At 35.9% G+C, this 16,044-nt stretch overlaps 2 protein-coding genes across 13 annotated transcripts in view; both read right to left on the bottom strand.

Moving 5' to 3' along the window:
- The window catches only part of LOC127877406 (methyltransferase-like protein 27), a 90,279-nt gene that overhangs the window by 41,011 nt on the left and 33,224 nt on the right, over positions 1 to 16,044 (bottom strand). The window lies entirely within an intron of this gene.
- LOC127877407 (methyltransferase-like protein 27) overlaps positions 2,225 to 16,044 on the bottom strand; it is a 46,936-nt gene continuing 33,116 nt past the window's right edge. For 6 of the 10 annotated variants that reach the window (XM_052423244.1, XM_052423246.1, XM_052423249.1 and 3 more), the window contains exons 2-6: positions 6,592 to 6,713; positions 6,265 to 6,393; positions 5,315 to 5,450; positions 4,579 to 4,671; positions 2,225 to 3,384 (exon numbers count right to left, since the gene is read on the bottom strand). In XM_052423244.1, the coding sequence (XP_052279204.1) occupies positions 3,152 to 3,384; positions 4,579 to 4,671; positions 5,315 to 5,450; positions 6,265 to 6,393; positions 6,592 to 6,696 (696 nt within the window). In that variant the 5' untranslated portion in view covers positions 6,697 to 6,713 and the 3' untranslated portion in view covers positions 2,225 to 3,151. The remainder of the gene's footprint in view (positions 3,385 to 4,578; positions 4,672 to 5,314; positions 5,451 to 6,264; positions 6,394 to 6,591; positions 6,714 to 16,044) is intronic. The other 4 variants (XM_052423251.1, XM_052423252.1, XM_052423253.1 and 1 more) reach the window with 1 other exon arrangement.

The raw sequence follows: 16,044 nt of genomic DNA, 5'->3' as shown, positions 1-16,044 counted from the left end.
AAAACGAGTCCAAATATACCAGTATGTAAAATTCTAATGATCATTTTAACAAAAAAGGATATCTTTTTAGTTAAATAATCATGGCAACATAATCGAATTGCTTTCTGATTAAACATACTCTTTTTACATAGATTTATTGCATTTAACACTTTACATTTGGTAATAACAAGCATTCGTTTTCTTTGTTTTCCGATGCATACCGCTGTATTTTATGAACAATCCTCAATCTATATGCTGTAATTAAATATGTCAGCCTGTGGTATAATGGTTTCCTTCACTCCTACACTTATCATGATGTTTCGTTTTGTTTAAAAAAGGGGTTTTATTCACACTACAAATAAAAATATTATAGGGCTCGCATATATTAATGATTAAAAAGCATGCAATCCAATTATTATAAAGTATTTTAATTGGAAACATTCCTTTGTTCAGTCCGTTTTCAGTCTGCAGGTTATCATAAAAACATTATATAATTAAATTTCAATTTTAAATGTGCATGTTTGAATATAATTTTACATCATTGTCAGTAAACTAATAGTATTACTTTTGTTTATCATTCAGCACTGTACGGATTAAATTGCAATTAAAAGAGTGACAGTATTTATAATTACCAATATCAGGGTAGTCCTCCGATATATCCATGGCTACCAATTCACTTCAGACAAAGTATATTCATAAACTGATATATTTATCAAGAAAATGACGAGGTAGGGAATTGCAAACAGAAATACATTTTATCGACCAATCCAATTCTTTGACGTCATATACATGAATGTGTGATATTTTATAATTACAAGTTCAGCAGATGTGTTAAATTGGAGCGTATATGGAACAAAAGGTGTTGCGTAAAGGTGTCGATAATAACTGGGTTCGCTCTACAGAAATCAATAAAATATCATCATGGCAATGTTTAATATACTTTATATAACAACTTTAGCTTGCACTCTATGATTTTGTATAGGATCATGGCAATGTTTAATATACTTTATATTACATTTTTAGCTTGCACTTTATGAGTTTGCATTTTCCCAAGGTTTGTTTGTGAATTACAGTGGGGTTTATTGGCCATGTAAAATAAATACTGTAAGCATGTTGCAAATGAAAGTAAACATACGATTATGCAATGACCTTCTGTCTCGTATGACATAACTCCTGTCTTGTTGTGAAACCTTGACTTAACTCCTTTAAAATCGATGCAAAATATGTTCTAAAAAATAAAAAGCAAAACTGAATACTAGTATTGTTAACATAAAGATAGAGATTTGAGCTTGAATGCCGACGGCATTTATGCATAAATTAGGTGTATTTTTCCCGACAGTTCATACACCGATGAAATGCAGAAAAATGCTATTCAATTCTTATAATTACAACACAAAATGATCTTAAAGTTGAAATTGTGTCGTGGTAAGGGTCATAAAAGTCCTTTTTAATCTAGCGTATGGATCTATTTTAAGTTTCAGTTTCTCCGTCAAACGGGTATATCGTTGAAGTTCGCGCAAAAATATAACGTCATTTCGCTATTGACCAATAAAAAAACAACGCCATTAAGTTTCGCGCAAAACATGACGTCATGTTTGCAACTTGTTTATGGCCAGAACGTAGCGCCATGAATATTCATGTTTAAATTTGCATACGAAGTGGGTTCATCGGAAAATGAAAAAACGGTCACGTGAACAAATTATCCAATCAGAATGCAGCATTCATATGAAAGTGACAGAAGTTGTAATTATATGCATGCCAAATATCAAATTGCTATAATCAATATTTCAAAACTTATCGCATAACTTTAACCACGGTTAAAGTTTTGGGACAGAATGATAGAATGACATAATGACAGAATGAAAGACGGATAGACAGTCAGATAGGCCAAAAACAATATACCCCCGATCATTCGATCCGGGGGCATAAAAAACAAGAATAAAATATAAGAAATAAAGTAATCCTCAACCGGACTCGAACCACTGACCCGTGGAGTTAAAGTCTTACTACTCGGCCAGCCGTGCTCATACAGTGAGAGGTGAATTGAATACTTTATATGAAGAATCCTCGTAGCGTCACAAAATATAACGATACCACCAGAACTCTCCAAATTATTCAATCGCATCGCATTTGTAATGCTTTATAGTTTTTAGGTTTTTAAATCATCAAAAAGATTTATATTTTAGAACATGGTAAATAATTAGTATTATGTGTCCTCGCAAATATCATAAATCTAACACAAATGTGCATATCTGAAACATTTATTTTCTTCATTTTTTTTCGATTTACCCAAACGTGAAAAAGGCCCTTATATGCGTTGAAACTGTGAAACAATCACACGATGAAGGTTATGTACCTGAATGTATATTTATACAAAGTTCATATGCCAAAGACCGTAAATGTGTTTCACCAATTATTAAAATTTAGTTTATCACCCAGAGAAAAGAAAGGTTAATGCTTGAATTCTACAATGTAATTGCATCAACATTTCTGTATGTGTTGTAACTTCCTGAATTGCAATTAATGAAAAGGTAAAATGTATCTTTCTCTACGTCAACTTCCTATTACTTCGTTGGGCATTCACCCTGCGACGCCGGTTACATACTATGTGTTGTTATAAATAACAACGAAATTAACTGCACGTGTTTTACTTATCTCAGTATCAACTTTCAGTATGTCTTCACTCTAAGTGTCTACTATGAATTAAAATGTCGCATTAATTATGTATCTACGTGTTTACATGCACATACACATGTACTACGAAGATGTTGTGGATACTTCAAATTATTCCTGTTTTATTCCTGTTTTATTGACACGAACTGACTCGAACAAAGCTCAACAACAATGAATTGATCCTTGTCCGTTTTTATTTAAAATCTATACTGTCCGTACAATTGAATAGTAAACACAAACCACATTAGCATAGTGTGTGTATATTATTGTGCAAAATAAGTTGTTATAAAAATATCTACCTGGTATTAGAAAAGAGTGAAACGCATCCACCAATGTGTTGTTCGAAGATTATAGTTACCTTAACACGTATTTACTAACAGCTTAACGCAACGTAGAATGAATAATGTGAAGGTAGCTAAACACAAATTAAAAGAGCATGTGTACACACAAAGAAATTGACACTAGACGTCTATAGTCATAACGATAATTTGCTCTCCTCTTAAGCCCGTTCTGTTCCGTTGGCGGCATTATTCATCGCATGTCCGCCGCGTTTGATCCTCAACTTGAAAATGACGCCGTCCTTGTTAAAGGAGTAGTTGGAAACCTCGCGTCTCTCGAGAAGCTCCCACGTATGCTCATGCTCAAGGCGGGAAATCATGGGCTCCAGCTTGTTCGCGTATTCCTCGACGTCTTTCATGTATTCCTTGCGCATCACAAAAATTACCAAACCACCTGAAGAGTTAAAGAACACACTGACATTGGAAACAATTTTGTTTAATGGAACCGTACAGCATAATCTTACTAGTATGTACGTTCAATAGAATGATATAATATTGTGCTAATATCAATGTCATTGTAAGTTTAATGAGACCCATTCTCCGTTTTTCTATTCTGTACGTTTTGATGTGATTTTTAAATGGAGAGGTCAAATTACTCGTCGTTTGCCTATGCGGATTTTGACATATGTCGACGTGGACTTTATGTTCCATAAGTGAAATATCCGTTGAAAAGTCGTCGTAAGCGTGCCTTTATGTAAAATAAAAAAACATCAGGCTGAAACTGTGTTTTCTTTAAAATATTAAAAGTATATTATCGGTGTACTTTATACATCTTTAATATGGTTTTAATGCAAAAGTGCATATAAATATTGGCGTATTAAACAACGTGAGACGGGCAAGATGTTCACATTATGAAAAAGATACTCAGTATCAAACCAACTATTAACATTTTTTATCATGTAATGACATAAATGAATATAAGTAAATGTTATGATTATAATACACAAAATAAGTTAAGATAACTACACAATGGTTCCGGGATTAAGCGATTAGTAAGCTCTTCGAAAACTTAAAAGGAGCATAGAATGGTGGATTCATATTTGTTTTCACAGAAATACGTTGGTCAACATCCTAAACACGAAATATAGTTTGGCTTCTCGGTAGTGTTTTCTGCTTATGAACATCGAGAGAGGTAGAATGATATCTTAAGACATATTGATCATTGCATCAATAGCATCCGGTGTTCCTACATAAATATAAAAACAAATGATGTCGTCTGCGATTTTGTAACAAGACCCTTGCTGCGTAATTCCTGAAAAAAATCTAAACGTAATCATCATTAAATTTTGTTTATTGACGACAATGGTTTTTATCCTCAAAAACCATAGCGGTGACAATAAATTGATTGCTTTCATTCGATTGCAGTTGTCTAAATGTTACAATAAATGTCAGTTATTTCATCAAGGGTATAAGGCTGAGTAAATTGATCCTAAGGCAAAGTCAAAGCAATTCCCTTGAAGTTAAGAACCTGATCAGCTCTAGTATCCCCTACACCGTATAAGGTTTGGACCTTTTGACTTCTCGTGAAGGCAACAACGGGCTTAATATTAATTTATATGGAAACAAACACGCAGAGTAGTTTTCGTACCGGACTTGACGATTCGGGCCATTTCCTGTAGCCCGCTGCAGGGTATATGGCCCTCACCAAAGCCTCCCGAGCAGACTGCACAGTCGTAAGTACCTGCAATACACGTGCCACTTAAGGTGTAATATATTTAAACGATAGCCAAACATAATCTCACTAAAACAGCAGAGAAAGGTTCCCTGATTCACTGTTCACAGTTTTTGCACGAATAAGAACGTTCATTAAACTAAACATGTGGGCAATTTTGCAAGCATCAATAATACATGCAGAAAGGCAGTATCAATGAATTCTTAATGGTATTAGATATTGATTGTATGCATAAAATGACGATTGTTCTATGTTTGTTTTACACCTAATCAAAGTGTTTTGATTGCAATTATTCATTTGAAATATAACCTCATCTGGAGACAACTTCCATAACTGCACGGACAGTTGAAGATCATTGCTAAATTAAAGATGTGAAGTGTTATAAGACATCTATTTTTACTGATCCTTTGCGTAATATTAATATTTTGATTGATAAAGATCACAATGAAAAGTTTAATCCTTTAATAACCATAAGAACTACTAACTGATATATGCTTATAAGTTTCGACACGTAATTTGCCTCTACTAAAACTTATTAGTAATGGCTTGCGTGCTCTACTATAAACCCAGTTGAAACAATTTCAGGTTATTTATATTATGTCGTTTAAATAAATAACAGTTTCAAGTACAGTAATAAATCGAAACGTCTTACCTTCTGCAATAGGAAGTGGTTTGTCGCAGACGAACTCCTTGTACAAGTTTGTATAGATTTGGCTCGTCTGGCACTGTTTCAGCATTCCCTCCGCAGGATCAACGCCGTCAATGGATATAAATCCGTACTTAGAAAGCTGAAACGGAATTGATTCTTGCTAAATTGTTAAAAGTGTAATAATACATGCAAGTATTAAGCCACAAAACACATTGTTATAATCTGCTTTTACCTCGTTATCATTTCTGAGGCCAAAAGTATTGATGAAACTTGGCGCAATATTTATCTTCACAGCGTCTAGGCGAAATTAAAATATGGGTCAAGTGGGGGTCATAAACAAGGTAAAAAGATCGAATCTTTATATAAGAAATTATTGACTACACTAACAGCTAAACTTCTGACTCAGTTTTTATTCAACTTTGGTATAATGTCATTTTTTTTTTAATTTTTCGCAAGCAAAAGTGATTGACACGTTCATGATCTGTGATTCTGAATAGTCAAATTAAGAAGAAAAAAAATACTCACGAATCAAAAGGAAGACAAGACATTTTACATGCATTTATTATCAGGAAATTTTGTGTATTCAGTTTGAGAACAAAATATTAATCAGACGAATGGTTTAGTGTAGTCTTGAAAAAGTATTGTTTACGCGGTAAACTATACTAAATCATTATTATAATGAACGCAGATTGGTTTCAATGTTGAGAAGTTGACTAGTTTAATCTCAAAAGATTGGTATATATAGTTGACATATAAAAAGCTGAACCGACTTATTGTTTATGCGGAGTGTGAATTACTTTGTTCCAAGTTGCAACCTCTATGTTAAAACGTATTTATCAGAACAAAACATCTTAAATATTTAATTGAAAACTTATGTTAACTAGACCGTCAAATGTTTGAAGCAGTCAAGTTGTGTGTCAATTGTTAGTTACCTGCTTTATGTCCGATATTACCTCTTTTCCTACGCGGCCAGTTCCACATGCGATGTCTATTAAGCGAACCTTTTCGCGATTCATTTCAAAGCATAAGGCAGCTTCTTTCGCTACGATCAAAGGTCCCATGTAAACGCTGGGGTCTAAGTCCTACGGAAATTTTGGAACGGAAGATAAACTAATTTACTTAAATCTGCTGGAATTTCGGGATTCAGCAATCTATAATGCAAGTGCATATCTACAAAGTTACAAATGTACAAATGTTTGTTCTAATATTTAATACTCATACGTAAGATTATAAAATGTATGTTGATTTCACGTATAGAAGATCAAAAACTATGACCTTACTAAATCGTACTGTTGATTTTCGGCCCAAGTAGTGTAGTATTCCGCGACCTCCTCTGGTGCCATTCCCTTCCGGTGCGCCTTGCAGTTTGCTGTGTATTTCTCCATGACTTGGGGTTTTTCCTCTATGAAAATATAACGCTTTTTTTTACGGTTTATAAATGTCACTATTCTTCAAGCAATAAAATTATACCGGTACATCTGCGTTAAGAGGTAAGTTTGAATTCACATGTTCACATTCATATCCGCGTGCAATTAAGGAACGTCAATTTAAGAAATAACCTTTTTCATGGATGCTCATGTTATAGTTTTCTTATAAAGCTTCCTTTTGCACATTTAATGAAATACGATGATTCGTTGAATAAACGATTGTGCAGGAGATACGCATACTTAACAGGGATTTAAATACACAAGTATGCAGCTCTAGGTCTCGACGGGAGAAACAACTGACTCGCCAGATGCATTTATTGGCGTCGCTCTGGAGAGCGGCGACAAGTATATAATGCTTTTTTTCGCTTATGGGAGGAGAAGTTATTTTATGGATCAATGTATATATTTTCGTTTCAAGAATATCTTGCAAAGTTGTGATTTTTTGTGAAATTAGTGTAAATAAGTACTGCATTTTTGCCTATTACATTTATTACAACATTTATTGCCAATAATGCAAAGCTAATTGTTTCAATTAATAACTGATCCACAACTGATCACAGGGGAAAGATCACAGCGACTGGGCAAACACGCGTAACTTTCTGGTTTTGTTTAAAGACAAAACATAATCAAAATACATTTATTTTGTGGTTTTTCTAATTTGCTTATTTAGTGGAGAATCAATGTAGTACGATATTTGACGACCTATCGCGCAAGCAAGTTTATTTGAAGGCGTAGTGGTACGAAAACGTACAATGTATTAGTGTATTAATAGACATATAATAACGATCGCAATGCACAACTTCACAACATAGCAGTACATAAGTGAATGTCAGCCGGAATAGCTCAGTTGGAAGAGCGTTAGTCTGAAGTTATTTACGAAACAATCATCTAAAGGCCCCCGGTTCAATCCCGGGTTCCGGCAAGAACGGGACAGTTCGGCGGCTGACAATTTTTTTCAGTCAGGTTTATAAATATAATAAAGCTTTATTTTATGTAGACATTTTAAAATTCATTTTACTACAATTGGACATTTTTATTAAAATTAATGGATGCCGCGTGGTGACAACGTTAATTAAAATTTCTTATATCACTTAAATATCTTATAAAAAATACACGTGTTTTTATATTAACAAATAAATGCAAACAACACATTTATTATCCATGTATTTTTATGGTTGTCTATCATAGGCCCTAAGTACTATTCCTACCACATATAGAGCGCGAAACGCGACACGTATTATTGATTGTAACAATGAATTGCGATAAAGGAAGCAGCCGCTTATCAAGGAGGAGCTGTGTCCCAGCAACCCGTTTCCCTAGAGTCAAGCACTCCTTGGAGTTTGTTTTAAGAACCACATATAGAGCGCGAAGCGCGACACGTTTGGGCCCTATAGCATTATCCGACCATTACGTCCATAGTTATCTTCCTTAGAATTTGAGGAATTTTGAAATCGTTGTTCGAAGTCCAAAATTTTCATCCGATTGTTCCCAAAGTTGCACAGGGTTTTTTATCAATGAGGACCCAACCCAAACTCTATATGAGCAATATCGGACCATAAGTCCAGAATTATGTCTCTTTGAATTTAAAAATAAAAGTGAAAAACTGCTTGGTTAGGTGATTATGTCACATTTTTCATCAGATTCTTTCCAAACTTACAGTTTCTTCATATCAATGAGCATTTTTACCTCATTTAAAATGAGAAACATCGGGACAATAAGTCCAGAATTTTTTTCTATTAAATTTGACAAAATAAACAATTTCCACTTGTTTAAACGATTTCACAACTTTCGTCTGAATCTTTCCAAACTTGTTAAGTGTTTTTATATCAGTATTAATCGAACCCTATTGAAAATGATGAATATCGGAGCAATAAATCTGTTATGATCTTTTACTGAATTTCAAAGTATTGTGAAATGCAGCTTCTTTATGCAATTTACAGATTTCATTCATTTTTTTTTCAAACTTTTACAGTGTTTTCATATCAATGAGTACTCAACCCCTATCGTAAATGAACAACGTAAGAAAAAGTTCAGAATCATCTCCCCTTGAAGTTGAGAAAAATATGAAATTACAATTACAAGATGAGGCAGATTTTTTAAAACCTACACAGTTCTGTTCCATTAATGAAAAATGCACACGGATGCCAGTAAAAAAGGAAACCAATGTAAATAAAATGAACTATGAAATATTTGGGAGTTACAACACAAAATCATAGATAATGGTTATTTGGGGGTTATAACACAGCATCATAAATAATGGTTATTTGGGAGTTATAACACAAAATTATAGAAAATGGTTATATCAGTATCTTTTTCTATTTTGTTTAAAATAATCGGCCAATATATTAATATTTACAGTAGAAAAAAAATCGTTCCATGTAACTTCATTGAGTGCCTTTTGCACTGAAATTTCCGACACCCTTTGATGCTTTGCATCAATACTTATCTTGTTTATGTTTGTTGTGAGAATGCACTTGCATTTAGCGCATATGAAGAAATTTGATGCTTTTGACTTTTTTTTAAATTTTTATAACGTCATTCAATACTGTTGTGTTTCCCTTTGTGTTTGATTCACGGCTTTAGTGTTTGGCTTAAATGTCGATCTTGAATTGCGAATGCGTTATTCTTCATGATTTACTGTTTCAGTTGACAGATAATAAACTCAAGATACAGTGGTTTTTTATGATTGTAATATTATTGTGAATTATTTGATGGCTATAAATGCAAAAATTGGAAGTCGTGATACATCCGTAATGTGCTCTGATTTGTATAATAAATTTACCCAAACCCGTTACGACCCACGAAACAACAAACCACTTATTCTACTGAGAACTTAATAATATCGATATTTCAGCACTATGAATGTGTTCGAAACCATCTGTTTGGAAATACACGGCCGTTAAACACGGGTGCGTCTCATTTTTGACATGCATTTATAAATGAGCGAATGCTTCTTCCGATGGGACGCTAACGACCACTGAAGCATTTGTAAGATTTACGGAGCACTCGACAGGGTGAGTTGGTTGTATATGTTTTCTTAAACATATTGCGCATTAGTTTTAAAATCAGACAATGAAGTGCGATTCAGCGAGGATTTATTCATACATAAATGTACAGACGTATAAACAAACACAATAGAAAACGTGAGGACCTTCATAAGTTGTGACATGGTGGAGTTTTACAAGCTAATCAATGTGTTTTGCATGTGTGATGATCAAATGTCTAATCCTATGAAATCTCTAACGACATTAAACCTTTTTTAAACATATACACGTTCCCAAATTCATAAAGATATTGGCGTCTTACCGATCTTATAGCTAGTTTTTGCATTCGTACAAAATAAATAAATAAGGAGATGACTCTAAGAGCACGAGATGACGCGCATGCGCATTGTAATCTTTAATAAAATGATATAAATTTCTGCGTTTGTTTTCAAGGATGATATTTTAAAGTTTAAACTACTTAAATTGACAAATCTGTCATATTAGTGACGTATTTAGAAAGGCAATATTTTTATAATATTTTCAGTCTATAAAATAAATGAGCTATACAAATATGCTTCGCTTCATTAGATTCTCATTAACATCTTGACATGTTGTAAATTAACAGTTCGAAAATGTCATAACTTAAGAAAACTGGTTTTATTGGCTAGAATTGAGGATAATTATACCGTGTATAAACGCACTTTTACGCTTGTACTCTTTTAACAGGCTTATGAAGTTAATATACACTAAAGAGGTTCACGTATAGGTCACGAATGATGCGAACGCCCTTTAAATGATACACTTTAATTTGCTCAATGGTTTATGTCCTTATCCTACACAGAAAGATGTTTACATCAATCAATGAATTATAAGAAAACTTCTTGTTCTTATAAAATTTATGCCTTAACGTACGCGACTCGAAATAACGATTTGATAATTTAACCCATTTATGCCTAGTGGACTTTCCAATCCATCTAAATTGGATCAATTTATTTCCAAAATTAGGGATGTCTAGAATAATCTCATGTGAAACCTAGTTTCTTGCGGTTCGACGCGTAATCCCAAGAAACTAGGTTTCTCATGAGAGTCTAGGTTTTCAGAATGAGAACCTAGGTTCTCGCTTGAAGATTGCACATGGCTTCAAGAACCCAAGTTTTTAAATGAGAACCTGAGTTTTTATGAGAACCTAGGTTCTCATTTAAAAACCTATGTTCTCATAAGAAACCTAGTTTCTTGGGATTATGCGTCGAACCGCTTGCCATAACGATCCCCTCTTTCTGATACTTTTTTCGCCATCTTTCTTAACGTGATTCGCTACTGGCGACTTCACTTGGTTTTCAAATGGTGCGTGTAAAACGGTTAAACAGCAGTTTATATGATATGTTTTATGTTAATTTAATCTTTTATTACTAACATTTGAATGGCAAAAGTATGTTGATGGAAAAGATTGTATAAAATTAACGGTACGTGTTTCTTCGAATGTTAATTATCCAGAGCGAGGCTCAATTTGTAAACACTGTGAGTACATATCGTACTATACGTGTGTGAAGTTAGCCTATTTAGCCCATTAAGCCTATTTAGCCTATTTAGTACATAGGTTGAAATATACATCCTATTTAGCCTATTTAGCCTATTTAACAGCCTCTTCAGCCTTTTTAGCCTATTTAGAAATTTTAGAACATAGGTCAAAACATACATCCTATTTAGCCTATTTAGCCTATTTAACAGCCTTTTTAGCCTATTTAGCAAGTTTAGTACATACGTAGACAAACATATCCTATTTAGCCTATTTATTCCCTGGAAGCGATGTAGTGCACGCTGACCAGCCGTCGACGGCCTATCGGGCTGAACTAGTTTCGGCCGGTACTTTTAATTAGGGTCGGCCCCGTGCATGCAGCCTATTTAGCTATTTCTCGTATGCGTCATTTCCCAGTGAACGGGCATGCCCCTTTAAGGGCCCCTTTCGGACGAACAAGAGTTATCCCCCGGAAGCGACCTAGTGCACGCTGACCAGCCGTCGACTGCATATCGGGCTGAAATAGATTCGACCTGGACTTTTAATTAGGATCGGAGTCAGGTGCAGCCTATTTAGCGTATTACGCGACATTTTGCCTGTAAGTGGGCATGCCCCTTTAAGGGCCCCTTTCGGACGAACAAGAGTTATCCCCCGGAAGCGACCTAGTGCACGCTGACCAGCCGTCGACTGCCTATCGGTCTGAACTAGTTTCGGCCTGGACTTTTAATAAGGATCGGAGTCAGGTGCAGCCTATTTAGCGTATTACGCGACATTTTGCTTGTGAGTGGGCATGCCCCTTTAAGGGCCCCTTTCGGACGAACAAGAGTTATCCCCCGGAAGCGACATAGTGCACGCTGACCAGCCGTCGACTGCCTATCTGGCTAAACTAGTTTCGGCCGGGACTTAAATTAGGTTCGGAGTCAGGTGCAGCCCATTTAGCGTATTACGCGACATTTTGCCTGTGAGCTGGCATGCCCTTTTTAGGGCCCTATTCGGACGAACAAGAGTTATCCCTCGGAAGCGACCTAGTGCACGCTGACCAGCCGTCGACTGCCTATCGGGCTGAACTAGTTTCGGCCGGGACTTTTAATTAGGATCGGAGTCAGGTGCAGCCTATTTAGCGTATTACGCGACCTTTTTCCTTTGAGTGGGCATGTTTCTTTACGGGTCCCTTTCGGACGAACAAGAGTTATTCCCCGGAAGCGACCTAGTGCACGCTGACCAGCCGTCGACTGCCTATCGGGCTGAAACGTGTGTGGAGTAAGCCTATTTAGCCTATTTATCAAGTTTAGTTCATAGGTTAAAACTTTCATCCTATTTAGCCTATTTAACACCCTTTTCAGCCTATTTGGACTAATTAACAAGTTAAGTACATACGTTGACACATGCACCCTATTTAGCCTATTTAGCAAGGTTAGTACATATGCTATAACATACATCATATTAAGCCTATTTAGCCTATTTAGCACCCTGTTCAGCCTATTTAGCCTATTTAACAAGTAAAGTACATAGGTTGACACATGAATCCTATTTAGCCTATTTAGCACCCTCTTCAAAATATTTAGCAAGTTTAGTACATGGGTTGAAACATGCATCATATTTAGCTTATTTAGGACCCCTTTCATCCTATTTAGCCTATTTAACAAGTTTAGTACATGTACATAGGTTGACACATGCATCCTATTTAGCCTTATTAATACCCTTTTCAGCCTATTTAACAAGTTAAGTACATAGGTTGACACATGCATCCTATTCGGCATATTAAGCCTATTTAGCACCCTATTTAGCCTTTTAAGCCTATTTAGCAAGTTAAGTACATAGATTTAAACATACATTCTATTTAGCCTATTTAGTTTATTAAGCACCTTTTTCAGCATATATAGCCTATTTAACACGTTAAGTAAATAGGTTGACACATGCATCATATTTAGTCTATTTGTCCTATTTAACACTCTCTCCAGCCTATTTAGCCTATTTAGCAAGTTGAGAACATTGGTTGAACCATGCATCCTATTTAGCCTACATATCCTATTTAACAACCTTTTCAGCCTATTTAGCCTATTAAACAAGTTAAGTACATAGGATGACACATGCATCCTATTTAGCCTATTTAGCACCCTTTTCTGCCTATTTAGCATATTTAACAAGTTTAGTACATAGGTTGACACATGCATCCCATTAAGCCTATCAAGCGTATTTAGCACTCTTTTCAGCCTATTTAGCCTATTTATAAAGTTTAGTACATAGATTTACATATGCATCCTATTTAGGCTTTTTAGCATATTTGGCAGTCTTTTCTTCCTATTTAGCCCTTTTACAAGTCTATTACATAGGTTTAAAACATGCATCCTATTTAGCCTGTTTAGCCTATTTAGCACCATTTTCTGCCTATTTAGCCTTTTTAACAAAACTAGTACATAGCTTGACACAGGCATCCTATTTAGCCGATTAAGTAACCTGTTGAGCCTATTTAGCCTATTTAGCAAGTTAAGTGCAAAAAAACGGTTGACACATGCACCATATTGAGCCTATTTAGCTTATTTGGCATCCTTTTCAGCCTATTAGGCTATTAAACAAGTAAAGTACATACCGGTAGGTTGGAACATGCATCCTATTTAACCTATTTAGTGCCCTTTTCAGAAAATTTAGCCTATTAAGCAAGTTAAGTACAAAGGTTGACACATGCATCATAATGAGCCTATTAAGCTTATTTGGCACCCTATTCAGCCTATTAAGCCTTTTTAACAAGTTTAGTACATAGGTTGAAACATGAATCCTATTTAGCCTTTTAAGCCTTTTTTAACACCATTTTCAGCCTATTTGCCTATTTAACAAGTCTAGTACATAGGTTGAAATATGCATCCTATTTAGTCAATATAGCCAATTTAGAGGCGTTTTTAGCCTATTTAGCCTATTTAACAAGTTCAGTACATAGGTTGGAAAATACATCATTCTAAGCATATTTAGCATATTAAGCAGCCTTTTCAGCCTATTTAGCCTATTTAGCAAGTTTGGTACATATGCTGAAAAATACGTTCTTATTAGCATATTTAGCAGTATGTTCCGCCTATTAAGCCAATATTGCAAGTTAGGTTCATGTATTTTAACATACATCCTTTTTAGCCTCTTAAGCCTATTAAGCAGCCTTTCCTGCTAATTTAGTCTATTTAACAATTATATGAAATAGGTTGAAACATACATCATATTTAGGCTATTTAGAAAACCTATTCTGAATCAGTCTATTTAGCTTTTAAGAACTCTTATAAAATAGGTGGAGACAAACATCCTATTATTCACTTTAAGCCTATTGAGCAGCCTTGTCAGTCTACCAGGCGAGTAAATTAAATAGGTTGAAATATAATTATTTAGCCTTATAAGAAGCCTATTCGCCTTTATACGCCTTTTTCGAAAGTTTATTAAATAGAATAAGCCTTTTCAGGCTAAATAGCATCATACTAAATGCTCAACCTATTTTGCATTTTTAGCAAAATTTAAATAGGATAAAATGTACAGCCTGTTTAGCAGGCTATTGACAAGCCATTTCCACAACGAGTTTGTATGCACCTTTAAAAGCCCCTTTAAGACAACCAAGAGTTATACACAGGAAGCGACCTTGTTAAAGCTGACCTCCCGTCGGCTGCCTTTCGGACTGATCTAATTTCGGCCCGGGGTTTTAATAAGGGTCGGTGTCACATATAGACTATTTAGCGTATTATATTAAGAGTGGGCATGCTCATTTAAGGGCCACTTGCGGACAAACAAGAGTTCTCCAACGGAAGCGAACTAGTGCACGCTGAACTCACGTCGGCTGCAATCGGGATAAACTAATTGCGGCCCGAGGTTTTAATTAGGGTCGGCGTCACATACAGCCTATTATGTGTATAATGAGCTATTTACATTGTGAGTGGATATGCACCTATAACGGCAGCTTTCGGACAAACAAGAGTTATACCCCGGTTCCGACCTAGTGCACGCTGAACTCCCGGCGGCTGAAAGTCGGTCTGATCTAGTTTCGGCTGTAATCCCCCGGAAGCGACCTAGTGCAAGATTTACTCTCGATGGCTGCCTGTCGAGCTGATCTAGTTTTGGCCCGGGGTTTTAATTAGGGTCGGCGTCACCTACAGCCTATTAAGCGTATTATGCTCTATTTACATGGCGACTGGGTATGCACATTTTAGTGCCCCTTTCGGACAAACAGGAGTTATCCACCGGAAGCGACCTTGTGCACACTGAAATCCCGTTAGCTGCCTGTCGGGCTGATCTAGTTTCGGCCCTGTGTTTTAATTAGGGTCGAAGTCACCTTAAGCCAAAATAGCGCATTATGAACTATTTACATGGCGACTGGGTATGGACCTTTAAGGGTCGCATTCGGACAATTAAGAGTTATCACCCGCAAGCGACCTAGTGCAAGCTGAACTCTCTTCGGCTGCATGTCGGGCTGATCTAGTTTCGGCCCTTGATTTTAATTAGGGTCGGCGTCACCCACAGCCTATTTCGCGTATTATGCATTATTTACATGGCGAGTGGGTATGCACCTTTAAGGCCCCTTTCGGACAAACAAGAGTTTTCCCCCGGTCGGCGCCATCTCCAGCTTATTAAGCGTATGTCTTTAAGAGCCCCTTTCGTTCAAATAAGATTTATTAACCGGACGCGACCTAGTGCACGCTGAACTCCCGTTGGCTTTCTGTCGGGCTGATCTAGTTTCGGCCCGGGGTTTAAAATGCGGCCAGTTTAGCGTATGTATTATGCTCTAGTTACTTGGCAAGTGGGCATATACCTATAATGGTTCCTTTTGGACAAACAAGA

Source organism: Dreissena polymorpha, chromosome 4 (assembly GCF_020536995.1).
Source record: "Dreissena polymorpha isolate Duluth1 chromosome 4, UMN_Dpol_1.0, whole genome shotgun sequence".
NCBI classification, from domain to species: Eukaryota; Metazoa; Mollusca; class Bivalvia; order Myida; family Dreissenidae; genus Dreissena; species Dreissena polymorpha.
Note: the sequence above shows the minus strand (reverse complement) of the source record. Positions and strands in the feature narration are given on the sequence as shown.